The sequence below is a fragment of the Bos indicus x Bos taurus genome, chromosome 14 (genome assembly GCF_003369695.1).
Source record: "Bos indicus x Bos taurus breed Angus x Brahman F1 hybrid chromosome 14, Bos_hybrid_MaternalHap_v2.0, whole genome shotgun sequence".
In the NCBI taxonomy this organism is placed as follows: Eukaryota; Metazoa; Chordata; class Mammalia; order Artiodactyla; family Bovidae; genus Bos; species Bos indicus x Bos taurus.
This window is the reverse complement of record NC_040089.1, coordinates 31,676,872-31,699,802: the sequence shown is the minus strand read 5'-3', so window position 1 is coordinate 31,699,802 and position 22,931 is coordinate 31,676,872. Positions and strand designations below refer to the sequence as shown.

Here is a 22,931-nt window from a genome sequence, read left to right as displayed (position 1 = left end):
ATATATATATATATACATATTAGCTTAATCAGGATCTTTATCTTCTTTCTTGGTTTCAGAAACTTATTGCTTATGGGCACTTGACTGGCAATGCTCCAGATAGTACAACACCAGGCAAAAAATTAATTGATAGAATTATTGAAACAATTTGTGGCTGTTTCCAAGGTCCTCAAACAGATGAAGGAGTTCAGTTACAAATAATAAAGGTAATTAATTATAAGAACTGAATTTGTTATTCATTATCTGTACTTTTTAAAATCAGAAGCCTTTTACCTTGACTTCCCTGGTGGCTCAGATGGTAAAGCATCTGCCTACAATGTGGGAGGCCCAAGTTTGATCCCTGGGTCGGGAAGATCCCCTGGAGAAGGGAATGGCAACCCACTCCAGTACTCTTACCTAGAAAATCCCGTGGACGGAGGAGCGCGGTAGGCTGCAGTCCATGGAGTCACAAAGAGTCGGACATGACTGAGCGACTTCGCATTCACTTTTACCTTGAGAGCATTGGGAAAAGTCATTTTTTGTGCTTTCCAGATAAGATAAAGTTCATTTGGGCTTTTTAGATTCTATTTCAGGGGACTTTATTATTAGATGCTGAGAGTTCACTAGGGGAAGACTCTTATTTTGAAGGTCCCAGTTTAGGCCCCCACAATCTTCCAGAGCTTTTCAGTTTCTGGCATGATCTATGTTTTGAGTTTTAGGGTCCCATGTGAAGGTCCCGTGACCCTTCTAGTTTCTTCTTCTCCTGTCATACCCCTTGTAGTCTGCTTTCTAGTCCCAGGCTTCACCATGTGAAACACTTGTGCACCAGTTTCCCTTTTTCCCTTGCACCTGTCAGTCTGCTGAACCTGCTCGGGTAATCCTGTCCTAGGTTTGTGCTCTGATACACCTGGATCATTAAACTCCTTTAAAGAAAAATCACTCATTTGTGTTTTCAGTCTGCTATGTAGATACTCAGTTTTTAATGTTACTGCTAATAGCAGTGGTGGTATGTTGATTTGTCAGCAAAATTCTCTTGTACTATTAGTACTTTAGTTTACATGTATAATGTGTTCCTTTACGTGTGGTTATCACCCCTCTGAGCTTTTCAGTCTCATAGCAGCATTCTCTTCATAAATCATAAAATATCTTGATTCTAAAAAGCCACCCAAAAAAAAAATAAATAAAATAAAAAAAATAAAAAAAAATAAAAAAGCCACCCAGTCTGGCCTCTCATTTGCAGCTTCATGTCAGCTGTGGTTTGTTTAGTATGTGCTCAGTGCTGACCTACATGGCACTGAACAGCACGTTAATGGAAGGACAAAGATACGAGTCCTTGCTTTTGAGAAGTTGAGTAACATGTGACAGTACACATAAATTAAAGCTGTTTGTTTTATTGGAGGATTATTTTAAATGTTTTATTTTAAAGCAATTAAAACATTTATCTTCAACAATAACAACAGCACACTGAGTTCAGTCTAAAAGTTAGATCTCAGAAAAGTTTGAAAGTGAATAGGACACTATATATTCTGTAAAGTTGATGTTTAGCTCAACAGATACATCATATGAAGCATATATCTGTGCTATACTATGACAGTATTAATGTTGTGCATTTTAGTAGACTAAAATATTTCTGTTAAAATGACACAGTTGATGATATATTTAAGGTAGGTAGAAACTCTTGTATACTTTACCTTAGAGTGGTAATGGTGTCTGAAAGTTAATTCTGATACAAAAATAGCCATGTATTTTTGTGCTGAAACTCTGGATATGAAAAATTGCTTTATCTTAGTTTTCTTTTTCTTTTTTTTTTTTTTAAGGCTTTACTAACTGCAGTAACATCTCAACACATAGAAATTCATGAAGGAACTGTACTGCAAGCTGTGAGAACATGTTACAATATATATCTAGCAAGCAAAAATCTCATCAATCAGACAACAGCCAAAGCTACTCTTACTCAGATGTTAAATGTTATCTTTGCACGCATGGAAAACCAAGCAGTAAGTATTAAAAAATGAGAGAGATGGTATAGAACACCACAGGCATCAACTATAGAAAAGATTTTGAAAAAATTATAATAAAATCTTTTGTGACTGTGCAGAAAATATCTTTGTTTACAGTTTTATGTACTGGAGATCTGTGGTATTTTGTTTTGACTGGCTTACTGACTTGTTTGGTTTTGGATTAAAATGTTTTGTGTTTTTTTCTCATCACAAATAGAATTTGAAAGATAGAGATTGATTGGCATCATCCTGATGGAAGTGTTTATGAATTGATATTTTTATTGCTCTCAAGCTTAGATCAGTGAATATAGTTAGAAGTTACCTAGTGTGATCTATTCTTATAGAAAATTATTCATTGAGCCTTTAAAAAGTGAAATAAATTTCTGTAGTAATGGAATATATTTGGGAAGGAAAGTAAGAGACCAGTAGCTAGAGAATCTTTTTTAATTGTTTAGGTCTTCATAATTGAAAACCAACTTCTGACTTTTTATTTTGAACTGATTTTAAACTTAAAAATTACAGAGGTATTTACAGAGATTCTCTTTATTCTGCTTTTCTTAATACCGATATCTTGCATAATCATATTACAATGTTGGGAAACAGGAATTCACACTGGTATAATACTATTAAGTACAGTAACCCTGATTACTTGCTTAAAGTGGTATCTTCCAGGTTCCTGTACTGAAAATTTATTCTTTTACATTTAATAAATATCTTGGAGATTCTTTCACACTCCCCCACACCCAGTTTGAGTATCCCTCAGTAGATCTTGTTGGCAACTGTTATTACTGCAGTGTTATCCTGGTACAGGTTTTTGTTTCTCTCTCCTTATATATTTATTAACCAGAGTTAATTCTCCTTTTGTATTTTTTCATTCAGTTTTTAATTTCTATCAGTCCGTATTCACGGGTGTTTATTCTGTGGTTTCTAATCTAATTCTGTTATTATTTTGTTGCCCCAAATATTCCAGCTTTGGCCTTCTGTCCTTTTTGACAAGCCCATGTCCTTTTTTGAGTACTTCTGGAATCTCAGGATATTCCAGGCTCATTTTGAATTTTTTCTGCTTTACGTCTGGAGTAGTAGACACATAAACAGGGAGCCCTGGCTCCTTTGAATGGTAATAGGAACCAAAGTCTGAGTGCTAGGTGTGTTCATTGCAGCTGGGTTGTTATTGCTTCCCTCTCAGTGGATTGAACTAGGAAATATATGTGTGCATACTAACTACCCGCCCTTCCCTACCTCCCCCACATCTGTATGTGACTACCCATCCGTATATATTAAAACTTATGTGTTCATACTGATACTTCTGATTCCAATACCACAGGGTTCATTGCAGCCTCCTCTCTTTATTTGTGACTTCTTCTCTCTATACAGTGAGATAAAAGGCTTTCATTTTCTGTGATACATTATTTGTTCAGGCCTATTACATACATACGATAGTTTTTGAATTGCTGACTCATTCCACTGTGAGAAGCAAATTTACTGGGTACATTATAACATTTATATTTGTTTTTTTTTTTTTTTTTTGTCTTCAGCCTTATAGTATCTATCCATTTAGAATGGTTCCCAGAGTTACTTAGGTTAGTTCTTCTCTTCTCCATACTCTTCAATGGGATAATGTTATTACTTTATAATACAGTTAAGTTCATTTATTACTGCCTGTTTTCCATTTCAATACCCCTCACGTTCTGGTTTAATTGCTTGCTTATTTTTTAAGTAAATTAAACCCTACCGTGCCTTAAGAGTTAGAGATCTACAAAAGGTATTCTCATTCTTATCATGCCAGTCCTCTCCCTCCTGCCTTTCCACCTCTTGTATGTAGCTCATCTCTATGGTTTTTGGTTTATCCTTCTGCATTTCTTGAGCACAAGAGAGCACATGTATGTATGGTTTCATATCACCTTTCTTACATGAAAGGTAGCATGCTGTATTAGTTATCTATCACTGCATAGCAGATCACCCCAAACTTCAGCTGCTTAAACCTCATAGTTTAGCTGCTCATCTCTTAAAGTTTCTGAGGGTCCAGAACCCGAGTGTCTTAGCTGGTGGCTGTGGCTTGGATTTCACAAGAGGTTGCAGTTAGTTGGCTGTGTGGATCACAGTATTAACTGGGGATGGGGTTATTTAAAGCCTTTACTGGGCTAGAGAATGAGAAGAAAGAGAAACAAGGCAGAAGCCATTATACATTGTCTGTCTCATGGTCTGAACTATCACCGAAACCACCCTGGCCTGGTGTGGGAGGAAACTCTACTGGGAAGAGAGGGTCGGAAATGGAGATGGTTGGTGGCCGTCCTAGGAAGACTGGCTTCCACACTGCTCTGGATACTCTTTCATACTTTACTTTTTTCAGGCAGCAGTATTTCCTGGAAAGCATTCCATGTCTGTCCTTAAAGAACTTCCTCATTCTTTTTGACAGATGGTATAGTACTCAAGGATGTACCATAGTCTATTCAGTCACTCTTCCTGTGTTTTAGATTATTAGCATTGGATTATTGCTCATATTTTACAACCACAAAAAATAGTTTTGCTGCTTTTTGAAGAACCACTACAATATTGTAAAGTAATTAGCCTCCAATTAAAATAAATAAATTTATATAAAAAAAAAGAATGAGACTAACTTTATCACTTTTTAATGACTCAATCAGCAGATTATGCTGTTTTCTCTTTATGTTCTTGGCACTGTTCTTGTTCTCAGTTATACAGTGCTGGACAAAACCAGCACTGAATGACCATTACTCTCAAAGATCTTAAAATCTGTGAAACATAGAGGGAAAAGTGAGTCTTAAATAATCACACAAATATATAACTGAATTATGATAAAGGCTATGAACATGTGTCAAGTCATGAAACATATTTACTTCTGTGCTATGGATAATTAGAGAAAAGTAGGAAAGGGAAGAGAGTGAAAATTAAAGGGGGGACAGAGTGATTTTCCACATATGCTAAAATATTCTAAGCTGGATATGTAATTCATTTATATATACTACTGATAACTTTTCCTCGCCTTTCCAAATAAAATCACTATAAAGTGTTCAGTTCTAAAATTTGAAAGGAGAAAATGCTAGTTTCTTTCTCTAGAGTGGTCGTCTTCAGCTGGAGGTGCCCAAAGCCACATTTGAGACACTTGCTGGGGTGAGTCATGACCTGTCATGGACTGGGATGTTGCTAAACTCAGTTCAGTACAGCAGCCAGTGTCCACCCCATCCCAACCCCACTCACATATAACAAAGGATTATCTGATCCAAATGTCAGTAGTACTGATAGTGAGAAATCCTGCTCTAGAAAGTGTGAGAGTATATAGAAAATGTTTAAAGGTTATTTTCAGGAACGTTTCTAGAGTTTATACAAGTCTAGGATAAGTAGAAAAAAGCTAGAATTCAATACTGTTCTTGTCTGTAGTTCCAAAACATGTGCTTGCCCTACTAAACCATGGTACAAATTAGCTGAGGTTAGGCTGAGGGTGAAATTGGACTGCAGGTCATAGGTTCCTCGCTGTTAATTTGGAAATTGACTTTCTCATAAATGGGCTAAAGCTTTGGTTTGAGAAGTCTCTTCTGATTGTGTGTGCAACTCGTCATGCCCATCAGTTTCCTTATCTGTAAAACAAGGGAGTTAGATGATGTAGATTATAAGTCTCTTACTACCTTTTGAGCATTAAAATATTTTAATTCAACTTTATAAATTCATATAACTAATTCTGATATTTCCACATAAACTAGAATTTTTAATTTTTTAAATTAATTTTTATTGGAATATAGTTGCTTCACATGTTATGTTAATTTCTGCTGTACAACAAAGTGAATCAAAAAGAAAAAAAGAATATATATATATACACACACATATTCTCTCTTTTTTAGTTTTATGATACACATAACCTGGAATGTTACTAGGAGTATGAAATGTTCATATTTGACACTGTAAAGTATTTATCTTTGTGGAAATTAATTCTGTGAGAATGTTTCTTATTAGGTCATGAAGACCAAAAGAGATGTGTCTAAAAGCAATAAAGTGCTAAAAAATGAAACCCTGTGATCTTGATAATTACTGTGTTTAGCATCCTGTAAGGGAGCCAATTTTACATGTGGTATTATATACATAAAAACGACAGGTCTCCTAAAATAAAACTGGAACATTTATAGATAGTTTTCATTCTTTAAATGACTGATTGGTCAGAGGCATTTAAGTACTTACTGCCATTTTATTTATTCATTGTAATTTTATTATTTTTAATACATTTGACAAGGTGACAGAAGAACATACTACATAAAGGTATTCACTGAAAAGTTCCCTCCACTTTTCCTAACTTCTGTCCCCTATAGATAACCATTATTACTAGCTTCTTATATATATGTCTAGGTTTTGTTTCTGTATATATAAGTAAAAATGAATGTGTGTGTATTTTATTTCCCTGTCTACTTTTTTCCTCCCTTAGTGAAACTTTTATTTGCTTTTAGGTAAGTCTGCTTTTCTGTTGGCAACAATCTAGTTATCATCCTAAGGTTATTTTTTTTTAAATTGTTTTTTCTTTTAAGTAATACATTTACATCATTTAAACACCAAAAATACTGACAAGAGGACACAGTGAAAGACGTCCATCTCTGTTCTTATTGCCAAATACAGGAAATTATTTTCTTTCTTTGTAGTTGCAGGAAGCCAAACAAATGGAAAAAGAAAGGCATCGACAGCACCACCATCTGTTGCAGTCTCCAGTAAGCCATCATGAGCCTGAATCACCTCAACTCAGATACTTGCCACCTCAGACTGTTGATCACATACCCCAAGAACATGAAGGGGACCTTGATCCCCAGACAAATGATGTGGATAAAAGCCTTCAGGATGATACAGAGCCCGAAAATGGATCTGATATTTCCAGTGCAGAAAATGAACAGACTGAAGCCGATCAGGCAACTGCAGCTGAAAGTAATCTTTTTGAGAAAGGGTTTGCGGGGGGGGTCGGGGTGGGTGGCATGGAGTGTGTATTAAGGGAAGAATGTAGGAAGGCAATTCTGGTAAAGAAATGTGAAAAGAGTAATATGACCTAATGCATATCGGACACATTGTGGTAACTGTGGACTTCTTCCAGCCTAGTCGGTAAAGTTAATTTTACTTCAGCCCATACAACATCTATTAGTGATATTATGCATTCATTAGTATCTCACAAGCAGGATGATTTACAGATGGGTTTGGAGGAGATATGTTGCTAAAGAGGGTCATAAATGTCTGTGAGCATGTTATGTAGGCACTTCAGGTTTCTTAAAATTAGTTTATAGCAAACAGGAGACCTATTTATTTGTAAGGTTTTCTGGAATGTGACTGAGAATTTTAGGACATCATTTTAAATTCACAAAATACTGTTGTCAAAAGAGTACTGAAATTAAATATGAAAAGAAATCTTTTGAGTAACCACCTGACATATAAAAATACTTATTTTTAAATCCTGACATGTAATAGTCAATGATATTTAGATATTCTCTGGCAGTGTTTTTTCTAAGTATACTTATTTATAAGAAAAAGGTTACAAGATTACAAAAATTAAACTATATTTATTTATATTACAAATTTTCTCTAAAAATAATCACATGCAATCAGTTTTCCTCTCAAACATTGTTCTCAGCTTTAGCTATTCTATAAAATTGCCAGGCAGTGAGTTTCTTCCCTTCATCCCTCCTTAGCTTGGTGTCAAAAAATGATGGAAATTGTTACCTTTCCAATAGAGTTAGGATGGTTAGGGTTTAGTTACAGTTCATCTGAATTCTGTTTTTACTTGCCTTTGAGGAAAATCTTCTATAGTATATTTTCAGCTCTTGACTTTTTTAAACCACATCTTTTCTGTAACTGTGGCATGAACATTGGCAGTGGCGTGAATAAGTGGCTTTTTACTCTCTCGTGCTTTATTTAGTGTTTATTTTAAAAGGGACACTTTGGTAAACCAAGCATTCTCAGTACTCATGCTAATAGTGAATCCACACTGCCTATAATATGATTTATGTTTTTCTAGTCTGCCCTTGATAAAATTTCCCCTTCTTTCACTGTAAGCTTATAAAGGGACTGATTCAAAGAGCTGATCTATAAGAAAGCTGCAACTTATTTATTCTTCTATTTCTTCATCCATGCATTCAGCACACATTGATTTCACATACTATGTCCCAGGCACTGTGCTAGGAACTGGAGTTAAAAAGCTGATAAAGGTGTAGCCATTGCTCTTAGGGTATCCATCATCTGCCTGGAAGGTCAGGCATGTATAAATGAGTTATACCCTGCAGGTGACATGCATGAGATAATTCTGTCGAGGAAAGTTAGGAGGTACTTTTGTAGAGAAAGTGATGTTTTAGCTGGATCTTGTTCAGGTAAAGGTAGGAGTTGACTGGCTAGAAAATTTAGGAAGTTTTCTAACGGAAAAAACAACATAGGCTGAGACCCAAGGAATGGAAGCACCTACTGTGTAGTAGACACCACTGTAGGTGCTTTCAGGATGCAGAGCTACAAATACAACATAATTCCTGCATCATATTGTGATTACTTTGAATTTAAAGGTGTTTTTCTCCCCATAGCTATATAAATGAAAATTTTGCCTGTGAGCCATTGGTTCAGAGTGCATGCTCTGGAGTGGGGTCACCTGCTTTGAATCACATCTCTGACACTTCCTGGCTATGTGACTTCGGCCATAACAGTTAACTTCTGCAATGGTTTCCCATGTGTAATAAATATTACTTTAATCTATTTCTGTCAAATGACTTAAAAGAGAATTGACTTCTGATTCACTAATCATTTTGTGCAAAATTTAGTGACTATATTTAGTTACATTGAAACTATTACTTTTTAGACTCTTGGTAATAATTTTAGCCAAGTAGAGTGCAGAAACACACACCTTAAGAGTGATGGAAAGATTATCTCTCAAGACATTTATGTTTTTACTCCACGGAAGAATCTAAATGCTGTTGTATTGAATTTTTTGTAAAGTTATTGACTTGACATGCTTATTTATCAAATTTCTTCTGTGACATTCAGTATTTTGCAGAATGCAGCAAACAGTAGATTAGGAGCAGTGAACAGTAGGAAGAACGGACTTCTGGAAGCCAGAGTTATAAGTAGTGGTTCTTTATCGTAGGGTGAGTGGAGATCAGGGAATGTAGACAGTAGCACTGTCGGCTCGCATGCGGTCTGAGGCCATTTGGTATAGGGCAGTGGCTCCCAGAACAGGATCCCAGTTCCCAAAGCATCATAAAGTGCTGGTTGAGCCTTCCGGAGATATTTTCAGCATTTCAGAAAACCCAGTGGAAATCCTATTTTTATCTGCAATAGTCTTTACAGGCTCACCAGTTATATCAAGTTTTATTAGTTTCTTGTGTGTTCAGAATTTCTGATTGGCAGTTATATCTGTTTTCAATTACTGTTAAATTGAGGGATGAATTCTTTTTTACTTATTAAATTTAGTATTAATAAAACTAAATTGGATATGTGGAGTCTGTTGGGGAAGAAATAGTAAGGAAGGGCCCAGATAGCCTTGTCTCTGTTTCTTCAGTGACCTTGTTACATTAGAGCACAGTAATAAGCTTGTTGTTATTGGTGGGCCTCATTAATCAAAACAAGATTTAATTACATTTAATATTATTTGATTAGCATGTGGGACATGTTAGAAATGTTTCCTTCAGAATACTTTAAAATTTTTTGATTTTTAAAGGATTATGTAATCTATAGGATTAATCTAAAGGATTAATCTTCTAGAAAACTTGAAGTTGAATAATTAATATTAATAGCTTGTCAAATGAATCATTTTTGAAGTTGACTTGAAATTATAAAACATTTAAAAATATGGTTTGGTTAAAATATTGAAGATTTAAAGAATAATTGCATCTACTTTCATATATCTATTTGATTTTTTCTTTTATTCTTAATTTCTTAGATTTTTTCCATTATAAATGTTTAGTAAAAATTTCCAAAAAGCTAAAATGATATTTTCTTAAATTTTTTTCTCTTTTAAAGCATTGTCTAAAATGATATATTATATGATGGAGAAAACCATGACTGTGAGGAAAAGCCACAGGACATTGTACAGAGCATTGTAGAAGAAATGGTGAACATCGTTGTTGGAGGTAGTGTATCTGACTTGAAATTAATTTATTCTGTCTTACGTTTTATCTAAGAGTGGAGACAGTTTTTATAATGTGTGGAACAAAAAAGGCTAAAATTGTATGTAGAAAAAATTTTTAAGTGTCTTTGCTTATAAAAGAGTAATTCCTTTTTCTCCAGTTTCAGTGATAATTTTTAAAAAAGTAAAAATCCACTATTTCCACTGCATTTAAAAAAGTTGATACCGTTTTATTATTATTTTTTGTTTGGTGGGATACAGGCAGGGTATATTCTTCATCCTCCTAAATATGCTAAACTTTATAAATTAGAAACTGTTTAAATTTATTTGGTTTTTAGTATTTTATATCTTTGAAAAAATTGTGATTTCTTATACCTTTATTATTATGACTAGGTCATAATATAGGGTATAGGGTCAAGTCCTACCATGTGGATTGTATTATAAAACTTTTTTAAAGTTTCTTAGGAATTTCACTCACTTTTTTTGTAAATAATATTATAGATTTATAGATAGCGTTAGATTCAAGAAATCCATTGAAGCTTATTTAATTCTTGTATCTTGCATAGGACTAAGTACAGTACCTTGCTACAGATGCTCTAGAAATATAATTAAATGTACAGTATGGCTCTTGAATGACAATAGTACTATTTCAGCCATACCTGATTTCAATTTGTAGCATCATTTCTAATAATATATTTCCTTCTTTAGTTTGAACATTTGAAGCACATATTCATCTGATTGCATTTTAATTTTTCATACATCTTTTCATTCAACAAATACTTAAGCAGCTCATAAAATTTCATGGTTCTGTTCAGTTCCGTTGCTCAGTTGAGTCTGACTCTTTGCGACCCCATGGACTGTAGCACGCCAGGCCTCCCTGTCCTTCACTAACTCCCGGAGTTTAACCAAACTCATGTCCATTGAGTCGGTGATGCCATCCAACCATCTCATCCTCTGTCATCCACTTCTCCTCCCACCTTCAGTCTTTCCCAGCATCAGGGTCTTTTCAAATGAGTCAGTTCTTCATGTCAGGTGGCCAAAGTACTGGAGTTTCATCTTCAGCATCAGTCCTTCCAATGAATATTCAGGACTGATTATTTAGGATGGACTGGTTGTGCAATCCAAGGGAATCTCAAGAGTCTTCTCCAACACCACAGTTTAAAAGCATCAATTCTTCACTGCTCAGCTTTCTTTACACTCCAACTCGCACATCCATACATGACTACTGGAAAAACCATAGTGTTGACTAGGTAGGCATTTGTTGGCAAAGTAATGTCTCTAGTTTTTAACATTCTATCTAGGTTGGTCATAACTTTTCTTCCAAGGAGCAAGCATCTTTTAATTTCATGGCTGCAGTCATCATCTGCAGTGATTTTGGAGCCCCCCAAAATAGAGTCTATCCCTGTTTCTTTTGTTTCCTCATCTATTTGCCATGAAGTGATGGGACCAGATGCCATGAACTTAGTTTTCTGAATGTTGAGCTTTAAGCCAACTTTTTCACTCTCCTCTTTCCGTTTCATCAAGAGGCTCTTTAGTTCTTCTTCACTTTCTGCCATAAGGGTGATGTCATCTGCATATCTGAGGTTATTGATATTTCTCCTAGCAATCTTGATTCCAGCTTCTGCTTCCTCCAGCCCAGCGTTTCTCATGATGTACTCTGCATATAAGCTAAATAAGCAGGCTGACAATATACAGCCTTGATGTACTCCTTTCCCAATTTGGAACCAGTCTGTTGTTCCATGTCCAGTACTAACTGTTGCTTCCTGACCTGCATACAGATTTCTCACGAGGCAGGTCAGATGGTCTGGTATTCCCATCTCTTTCAGAATTTTCCACAGTTTATTGTGATCCGCACAGTCAAAGGCTTTGGCACAGTCAGTGAAGCAGAAGTAGGTGTTTTTCTGGAACTCTCTTGCTTTTTCCATGATCCAGCAGATGCTGGCAATTTGATCTCTGGTTCCTCTGCCTTTTCTAAATCCAGCTTGAACATTGGGAAGTTCATAGTTCACGTATTGCTGAAGCCTGGCTTGGAGAATTTTGAGCATTATTTTGCTAGTGTGTGAGATGAGTGCAATTGTGCAGTAGTTTGAGCGTTGTTTGGCATCACCTTTCTTTGGGATTGGAATGAAAACTGCCCTTTTCCAGTCCTGTGGCCACTGCTGAGTTTTTCAAATTTGCTGGCATATTGAGTATAGCACTTTCACAGCATCATCTTTTAGGATTTGAAATAGCTCAACTGGAATTCCACCACCTCCACTAGCTTTGTTCATAGTGATGCTTCCTAAGGCCCATTTGACTTCGCATTCCAGGATGTCTGGCTCTAGGTTGGTGATCACACCTTCGTGATTATCTGGGTCTTGAAGCTCTTTTTTGTACAGTTCTTCTGTGTATTTTTGCCACCTTTTTTTTTAACATCTTCTGCTTCTGTTAGGTCCATACCATTTCTGTCCTTTACTGTGCCCATCTTTGCATGAAATGTTCCCTTGGTATCTCTAATTTTCTTGAAGAGATCTCTAGTCTTTCCCATTCTGTTATTTTCCTCTATTTCTTTGCACTGATCACTGAGGAAGGCTTTCTTATCTCTGCTTGCTATTCTTGGGAACTCTGCATTCAAATGGGTATATCTTTCCTTTTCTCCTTTGCCTTTCGCTTCTCTTCTTTTCGTAGCTGTTTGTAAGGCCTTCCTAGACAACCATTTTGACTTTCTTTTTCTTGGCGGTGGTCTTGATCACTGCCTCCTGTACAATGTCATGAACCTCTGTCCATAATTCTTCAGGCACTCTGTCTGTCAGATCTAATCCCTTGAGTCTATTTGTCACTTTTCACTGTATAGTCATAAGGGATTTGATTTAGGTCATACTTGAATGGTCTAGTCGTTTTCCCTACTTTCTTCAATTTAAGTCTGAATTTGGCAATAAAGAGTTCATGTTCTGAGCCACAGTCAGCTCCTGGTCATGTTTTTGCTGACTGTATAGAGGTTCTCCATTTTTGGCTGCAAAAAATATAATCAGTCTGATTCGGTATTGACCATCTGGTGATGTCCATGTGTAGAGTCTTCTCTTGTGTTGTTGGAAGAGGTTGTTTGCAATGACCAGTGAGTTCTCTTGGCAAAACTCTATTAGCCTTTGCCCTGCTTCATTCTGTACTTCAAGGCCAAATTTTGCCTGTTACTCCAGGTGTTTCTTGACTTGCTACTTTTGCATTCCAGTCCATTCATAAGCCCTTTTGGAGGAGGTCGTCATTACCCTACCATAAAACCACCAGAACTGACACAGGACTGGGGAAACAGACTCTGGGAGGGCACACACAGAACCTTGTGCACACCAGGACCCAGGAGAAAGGAGCAGTGACCCCACAAGGGACTGACCCAGACTTGCCCGTGAGTGTCCAGGAGTCTGTGGTGGAAGCGTGAGTCAGTGGTGGCATGGCTCTGTAGGGAGATACAAAAGTTTATCTGAAATAGACCATGCTCTGAAGGAAAAAGGTTCTGGAGTGTAGGAATGTAAGATAAGTGTCATTAGAAAGAAACAGCTAAAATCCTATTAAATTCAGAAAAAAGGAATGGTTATTTCTAGCTAGAATTATACAGGAAGGCTTCATATAGGAGGTGACTCGATGGATTTATGCAGGTGTAGGGAGTGGTGTTTGATGGTTGGACACTGTTCATGCTGGTGTGGGGAGTGGTGGTGATGGTTTTACACTGTTGGCTAAAGTCTGGAGAGAATGACTTGGGAATCAGCAGGCATTGGTTTGGGTAAAGTGGAGAGGATGTTGTGTCATATGGTAGAAAATAAGTTTGAAATAGTTAGGAGCCAACCAAAGGTTGGCGACTTCCCTGGTGGCTCAGACAGTAAAGCATCTGCCTACAATGCAGGAGACCTGGGTTTGATCCCTGGGTCAGAAAGATCCCCTGGAGAAGGAAATGGCAACCCACTCCAATATTCTTGACTGGAAAATCCCATGGACGGAGGAGCCTGGTTGGCTACTGTCCATGGGGTCGCAAAGAGTCGGACACGACTGAGTGGTTTCACTTAAGCGACTCCCTTAACCAATGATTGGTTATACATTCCAGGCTTAGGATTTTGGATTTTGTCCTAGGGCAAAATAAAATTACCACTGAAGATTTTAGAACTAAGAAATGAACTTATCAGAATAACATTCTAAGAAGCTAAGTGGAGAAATAGAAAGTTATAAAAGATCAGTGTGTAGTAATCTAAAATTAAATAGGACAGTAACAGTGGAAATGGAGAGGAAAAACTGAATGAGAAGTGAGATAATAGATGTTGAATCAAGAAGAGCTTGCAGATGATTGACATCTAGGTGAAAGAGAAAATGAAGTGTCAGGAATTCCCAGGATTACCTAAGGATGTGGTGATTCGCTAGCAGGACACATGGCGCTCATCATATAGTAACATTCAGCACTATGATTTATGACATATCACGGTATGAGGCAAAATCATCAAAGGGGAAAGGTGTGCAGAGCCAAGTCTGAGGAAGTCAGGTGCACATTTCCAGGAGTCCTCTCCCAGTGAAGCTGCCTGAGAAACTTAATTCCTCCAACACTGAACTGAGAAGTGTTGTCTACCTGGGTAAGTCCTTAGAGACTGGAGTGCCCAGAGTTTTTACTGGGGCCTGGTCCTGTAGGCACCCTCGAGCTGCCTATTCCTAGATTCCAGATTCCCAGAGAGAACACTGGTGTTACAGGATAAACAACATTATTTGCACAAACTGTTGGGGCACAGTGAGCCACTTCAGTAGTTCTGGGGATGGTAGAAACCCTTCTGAAGTACAAGTTCTGAGGTTCCAGCCATGGGTCAACCTTGCAAGCGGGGCTTTCTGAGCATAGGCAGTCTCAGGCCTGCTATATTAATATTAGCTCTTCCTGCTCAAGCAGTCGCCCAGTTTTGAGCCTAAATGGTTAAGTAGATGGTAGAATTATTGACAGAATTGTTGAAGTGGAGGTTGCCATGAGGAAAAAGGGACTAATTTTTATTTTGACATTGAACTTGACCTTCAGGCGTGCCATTCATGTGAAAATGTTCATGAAATATATAATGGAAATATAACACCTGCCTTGATATCTCTTAGAACTCTGGCCTGAGAGATATCAAGTGGGTGTTATAGGTGGGAGTCATTCTGTTAAAATTAGTACTTGAAGTAGATTACCAAACAGAAAGGTGTAGAAGCAAAGGAGACAGCATGGTCTTAGGGGGTATGAATTTTTCCCTGAAAAACCATGAACTTATAAAAGATGAAAGAAAGAGCATTAGGTACCCATGCATTGTTTTAAAGTCTCATCATGTATATTAGGAGTTGGAAGACTGATCTGTGGACCAAATTTGATCCATCACCTATTTTTGTAAATAAAGTGGCATTGGAATACAGTCATGCTCATTTGTCTATATATTGCCTATAGTGGCTGCCTTTGCACTACAAAAGTAAATTTGAGTAGTGGCAACAAAGATCATATGGCCAACAAAGCCTAAATGTTTATTGTCTGGCTCTTTACCTGAAACACTTGCTAGTTTCTAATACATATGAACACAGACTGTGAAGTGAAAAATTTTTCCCTTGTTTTGCTTTTTTTATTTAGAAAGTTTTCAAACTTTTTAGTTCAATGAACAGTACAGTGAAAGCTGTATGTGCTTTGATAGGGCACTAATTAACAATTTTGCTACATTTTTAAAATTGTCTTTAAATAGACCTGTGTGTGTGTGTGTGTGTGTGTGTGTGTCTTTGCTGAACTATTTGAGAATTGCCTGTATACAACATGCTACTTTCACCCTAAATAACTCAGCATATATCTTCTAAGAATAAGGGCATTCTCATACACGACCACAATTCCATTTTTACACCTAGCAAAAACAACACTCTTTTAAGAAAATCTAATATAAAATTTAAAAATGTTCCCAGTTGTCCCCAAATGTGTTTCTTAATGTCCTTTTTTTTTTTCCTAGTCCAGGACATATTCTAGGGACACTCGCTGCATTTGATTTTTCTCTTGGGTCTCGTTAGTTTAGAACAAGTCCTCTTGGCTTTTTCTCATCTTTCATAACATGTATTTTTAAGAGTATAATATTGTCTTGTAGACTGTTCCACGTTTTGAATTGATCTGATAGTTTCCTTATTTTGATTTAGAGTAAATATATTTGGCAGAATACTGCATTGGTAATATTGGTATATTACATCATATAAATTGGTACATAATGAAGTTACCAGCTGTTGATATGTTTAGATTACTTGGTAAAGATAGTGACCACCAGCTCTCTTCACCATAAGGGAACCTTTTTCCCTTTATCATTAATAAGTAATCTGAGAGTGACACTTTGAGATCATATGAAGATACATTCACTTAGTGGCTTTAAAATCAGTGTAGTGATTTCATAATTCTAATAAATTAACATTTTTCTGTGAGAGCATCTCCCTTTAAAAAAAATACCATGAGCTCATAAATTCTTCTATTGTTCAGTGTGTTGTAATTCTTTACCGTCAGGAATCCCTTCAGGGTAATTCTCATGTCCTTTTGATGTGATTGCATTGCTCTTTGAGCAGATTACTTAATTTGAAATCCCAGATTTATCCTAATGTATCTATTGGTGTTTCCTATACAGTTACATTGAGCTATTTATTCTTATCCAGTGTTGAATTGCTCTGACAGTCTTTCCTAATTTCCGTCATTTTGTCTTACGATTCTGTATTCAGAGAGAATGTTACAGGGGCTTTCCAGTACTTTATTCATCAACGTCCATTCTGCTGCTTTTCATATTTTTGTATTTCAGTAATTTTGTTTTTGTCTCAAAGAATCCTGTTTTTCTTGAGCTTCTTTTTTCATAGCACTTTGTTCCTGTTTGATACAGTATTCTTTTACATATATCTGGGAGTACTAATTAAAATTGTTCCAGCTATAAAATCTCTCTCACCAGGAAACCCATTTGCTCAGAGTGCTGACCTTTGTCCTTATTTTTGGTCTACAGACTTTGCATTTCTGTCTATTTGGAGACTAGAAAGACTAGGAACCCTCCTCCACTGTTGGTGGGAATTTTAATTTTTAAAAGCCACTATGTAGAACAGTATGGAGGTTCCTGAAAACACACACAAAAAAAAGACTAGAAAGGGTAGATTAAAGAGCTTTCTCAGTCATTTTGTGTGCTCTGTTTCCAGTTCTCATGAGGCTTTCCTCTCCAGAATTTGCGAGCTGACTGTGATCCAAAGGCAGACCTTGTTTCCCAGCTGAGAACTAATCATAAGAAGCACAGGCCTCCCCTAAGCAGAGTGTGGTGTAGTGGTCCTTGGGCTGTGCTGTAAGCACAAACTTAAGCCAGGTGAAGCTTAGGATAAATGCTCTTTGAACATTTCATAAATTCTAGACTTGGAGTCGGGGGTGTTCTTCCAACTTGTTGGTTTGTTCCCATCCTTTGCCAGGAAGTCTTAGGTTGCCTTCCTTCAGTTAGGGCTTTATTTAGCATTAGTTAAGCAGAAACAGTTAGAATGGAAGCACAGAACTTGTAGGAGATTTCACTGCTTTACCAGGTTGGTTTTCCCTCTGTTTATTGCAGCGCTCTGAGTGAGCTGGGATACTGCTCTCTCCCTACTACCTTCTTCTTAGGTTATAAGACCTACTATGCAATTCCTGCACTTCAGTTAACAGGCTGATTTCTAATACCTTCTCCATGATAATGGCTGCGGACAGCTCTTCTGGTAGACACTGGCATGGTTCCCCAGGATTCCCCTCCTCCCCTATAGCCCTTGGCCTTCTTTCTATCTAGGCTTCAGAGTTTATTGGAACCCACATGGCGCAATTCAGCAACCTCTCAGGTAGCTCTGTCCTTTGTACGTGTTCAGTCGCAGGCTTTTGACGTTGGCTTTTCCATTAATCTGAACCTATCTTTTTTTTGGAGGGGGTCATGTTATGTATGTGGCTTGTGGAATCTTAATTCCATGACCAAGGATTGAACCCAGGCCTCCAGTAGTGAAAGCACTGAGTCCTAACCACTGGACCACCAAGGAATTCCCAGAAACTCTTCTTAACCTTTAGGAATTCTTTCAAGATTTTGATCTCTTGATTGTATCTTCCTTAGTTTTCCAGTGCTACTAAAGACAATTTTTCCTATTTATATTTTTTCCTAGGAATTTCAGTGAGATTTATGAAAGGAGAAGATATATTAGTGGGCTTAGCTCACCACCTTGTAAACAGAAGTCTGCACTAATTGTTTAGGGAACAATTAGAGGGAGAATTAGAGGAAAAACAGAGAGAATAATAATATCTGTTAAGTGCTTTCCTTGTATCCTTAATGATTTTATGTGTTTTACTTGTGTTTATTTATGTAATCCTCCCAGACTTGGAGATGTTTAGATACTGTTATGATTCCCTTTTTTACACATGAGAAAATTGAAGCACTGGGAGATTGGTAACCTGTAAGAAGTGGTAAAGTGAAGACTCCAATCCAAGCATGTCTGGCTTCAAAGCCTGACAATAAAAGAATGTTTTCAGTTCTTTCAAGAAATTTCCTAAGAAGGAAGGTATTATCAGTGATTATTAATTCCTTTAGAAATTTGATTAAAAAAGAAAAATAGACAGTAGCTGGTATGTGGCAAGAGTTGAAGGAAGATCATGTTTTTACAGTGTAAAGACTTGAGTGTGTTGGTTGAGTATTGGGGAAGATCCAGTTATGTGCACAAATTGAAACCGTAATATTACAAGAAAACATTTGGGGAGAAACGTACTACTAAATTAGGCAAGAAGAGATGAATTTTTGAGGCTGAATGAATGGTGTGCCAGGTACAAATATGAAGGAATGTTTTTTTCCCTGAAATGAGAGGGAAGGAAAAGATGATTGTTGATGTTAAGGAACTTTCTGGTGGGGTGAGGAAGAGTGAATTAAGTTAAATTATCTACTTAGCTAGGTAGAAAGTCTAAGTTGTTTACTAAGGGAAGGGCAGAAAAAAAAAGTTTGGAGTAAGTGCTTTGGGAAACAATTACCAGTTTCTGATAATCATTATTAAATTTTTTGTGCCTTCTTCCAGGGAGCTCTTTATAAATTCCTCATCTGGTTTTCCATATATATATATATATATATATATATGTATATATAATTCTTTACATATATATAGAAAGCCATAATAGTATTTAGTGTAGCAGACATGAGCGTATTACCAGGTACACTCCTTTCATTACCCAGATCAGTTAAAAAAAAAAATTGGGCACATGTTATCAATTATCAACAAAATTAATAATAGCTACCACTAATTGAGAACCAGTTGTGTTCTTTTTGTATTGTGCATGTGTGTGTTTGTTGGTGTTCCTCACAGACATTGTTATAGACATTGTTATCTTCGTTACTTAAAAAACTGAGGCAAAAGAAGATGAAATGACAAGTAACTTATCCAGTTAAATGGTAGTGACATGGGTGAAACAAGGGTCTTTCATGTTCCGAAATCTGTGTTCCTTCTAGTCATTGTATTTCCCTTATGCTAGCCTATAGCTTCTTTTACTTGGTAGCATGAAAGGAGTGGTTCTTTGCCAGACAGCTACTGAGTTATGACCACAGACATGTATGTGTTCCTTTTTTTATTCGTATTCTTTGCCATTATGATTTATTACAAGATACTGAATATAGTTGCTGGGCTATACAGTAGGATCTTGTTGTTTATTCATTCTATATATTGATATAACATTAATAGTTTACATCTTCTAAACCCAGCTCCCAGTGCATCCCTCCCCTGTATCCCCTACTCCTGTAACCATAAGCCTGTTCTTTATGTCTGTGGGTCTTTTCCTGTTTGTGTCGTATTTTAGATCCCACATAAAAGTGATGCCATGTAGTATTTTTCTTTCTATTTCTAAAGACTTCATTTAAGTATGATAATCTCTAGGTCCTATGTTACATCAAAGGGCATTATTTCATTCTTTTTTTTAAGCTGAGTATTATTGCAGTGTGTGTGTGTGTGTGTGTGTGTGTGTGTGTGTGTGTGTGTGTAAGGTTGGCCAAAATATTTGGGTTTTCCCATAAGATGTTACCAGAAAACCTCAATGAATATTTTGGCCAGTCCTACACACCCACACACACACACACACACACACACGAATCAGAAAACCTGAAAGAACATTTGGGCCTTCGCATACACACACACCCATCTTTATTCGTTCATCTACTGATGAATTAGAAAACATGAAAGAACATTTTGGCCAGTCCTACACACCCACACACCCATCCCCAAACACACACACACACATACACACACACACACACACACACACATCTTTATTCCTTCATCTACTGATGAACATTTAGATTGTTTCTTTTCTTGGCCACCACTGCAGGGCTTGTGGAATTTTAGTTGCCTGACCAGACATTGCACAGGGGGTCCTTGGCAGTAAAAGTGTCAGGTTCTAATGGCTGGACCCAGGGAATTGCTTACATTGTTTCCATGCCTTGGCTAATGTAAATAATGCTGCTATGAAGTGTTCCTTTTTTAAATAACATACATTACACCTAGAGTAGTTCTAAAACTTGGTATTATTTCATTATCTATGTTTGTTCTACTAGAAGTCATTTATTTCTATTTATCTTACAAGTGTGATTACTCAGAGTGACATACTGGAGTATATTCAGGGCCATTATTTCCATAATTGTTCCAAAGAGTCTATGTTATTAGAGGTATTAATGGGTGTTCTAAAAAAGGGGGAGTCTTGTGATAAAATGAATTTTGGAAACACTGCATATTGTATATCCCCTTCGGAGAACTCAATGCGTATTAGAGAATTAAAATCTATAATAAAGATACATATTTTCCATCATTTTAGTAATTTACTTGAAAATGGAATTTTGTTTGGAAGAATTTTCTTTTCATTGTCTTAAGGCATTAGCATTCATTAGAACTCAGTTTAGTAAATGCTAATATATTAGTAGACTACAACTAAGCCTCTCTTTTGGCACATTCTGGTTAGCCTTTCATCAGCTGAGTGTGTTTCATTGCTAGAGCTACTTACAAATCATGTTTGGATGTATTCCAAATGAATACTTACTTGTTTATGCTAACCTTTAAATGGTGCCAATACATCTTGCTTCTCATTGCTTTTCTGCTACTGTTTCATTTTAAATAGTCTATGCCTTTTTAGCACACTTCAATTAGAAATGTTTGCATGTTTTTTATTCTTGCCATTTCAGATATGGGAGAAAGGACTACCATAAATGTAAGTGCAGATGGCAACAATGGAACCATAGAGGATGGTAGCGACAGTGAAAATATTCAAGCAAACGGAATTCCAGGAACACCAATTTCTGTTGCTTATACACCATCCTTACCTGATGACAGATTGTCTGTCTCTTCCAATGATACTCAGGTAGAAATAAAGGAAAAAGTCCTCTTCATCTTAAACATTGATAGGCTACCAGCACCTTGTGGTGAATATATCCAGTTGATAGTGCTGGCTGATTTCAGTTTGAGGAAATAAAAACTTTTTTAATTGATATAAATCTGAGCAGTTTATTTTCTTTAAAATATTGATAGCTAAATTTCCAACTTGGAATGTGTCTTATAGGTGTTCACATCTCCCTCCCATTGAAATTACATTAAAAAAAAATTATCACATATTCATAGGATAATTCTAGTATACTAGGAGAAGAAAGAACTTTTAGCTAGAGAACATTGTCTTTGTTTAGGGCTGCAGTGAAATCCATACTGTAGTAGTGATGGGCCTTCCTCATCCTTCCTCCCCTATATTTGGTATATTTTTTCCTTACCTTTTTAGATAAGGGAATCCTACTCTGAATCATTGCCCCATACATAGGGGTAAGTCTTCTTGGCCTTGCTGGCCTTCATCAGTTAATAACTTTTAAACATTGCCTGAATAGTCTCGACTGTCTTACGTCTTATCTGCACAAAGTAGACAAAATATAAAATAGGACAAAAAGATAAAATACCCAGGGACTGGTAGTAGAAAGCATAGCTTAGGCCATGGACGAGGTATCTTATCAAGGCACGATGTGCTATTAATAGTTTCTGTTAGTAGTAGTATAAACCAAGTAAACGTTAAGAGTTTGGTAGCTGGGGGAATGTTTTAAAAGAGATATTTATTGTTGGGGATGGGAGTGGCATGTCACCGTAAAGAAAAGCCATGTGGCCATTCCTCATCTGATTTTCCTTCCAATAGAACCCCACACCCTACTGATTGAGTAAAGAATATTGAAGACTGATATGATTTTATACTGGCAAATGCCTTTATTTACATGGTGTGTTCACTCATTTAGGAATCTGGAAATTCTTCAGGACCTTCACCTGGTGCTAAGTTTTCCCACATTTTACAAAAGGATGCCTTTCTAGTATTCAGGTCATTGTGTAAACTGTCAATGAAACCACTATCGGATGGACCACCGGATCCAAAGTAAGTCCTCGGCTGTTCTGCCTGACTGATGCAGGTTTTGAAGCTTGAACCTTCTTGTGTCTTTGGGGTTTCTTTTTTCCTCTTTGTCTTTTAGGACCTTCAAAATTATTTTTTAGGGTTATTTTACTTTAAAAAAAAAAAAGGAATTAAAAAACAGTGAGTGTCAAAATTTAGCTAGAGTAGATGTCTTGCACTATTTCTGAAAGCACACGAACAGCATTATAGAATTGTGTCTGGTTCATTGTAGGTGCTCATCAGGGATTGAATGACTGAGTGAATTATTTTTTCAGTATAGTACGTAACACTGGAAGTAATGTAGCCCTTTACATGTGTCCTTATGCTAGGCATCTGAAAGCTACCAGTTGAAAGGTAATAAAACCTAACAGAAATAAATCTTAAAAGTCAGAATGTAATATAATAACATAGTCATTAAGGTCTGAAAAAATGCTATAAGATAACTTCCTCCTGTGGGGAGCAG

General features: G+C 36.6%; 1 protein-coding gene across 1 annotated transcript in view; it reads left to right on the top strand.

Annotated features, from left to right (window-relative positions):
* The window catches only part of ARFGEF1 (ADP ribosylation factor guanine nucleotide exchange factor 1), a 129,047-nt gene that overhangs the window by 47,878 nt on the left and 58,238 nt on the right, over positions 1-22,931 (top strand). Inside the window, 7 exon segments of the mRNA XM_027561117.1 lie at positions 60-206; positions 1,797-1,976; positions 6,623-6,899; positions 9,963-9,971; positions 9,974-10,072; positions 21,237-21,412; positions 22,320-22,453. Of these exon segments, the coding sequence (XP_027416918.1) occupies positions 60-206; positions 1,797-1,976; positions 6,623-6,899; positions 9,963-9,971; positions 9,974-10,072; positions 21,237-21,412; positions 22,320-22,453 (1,022 nt within the window).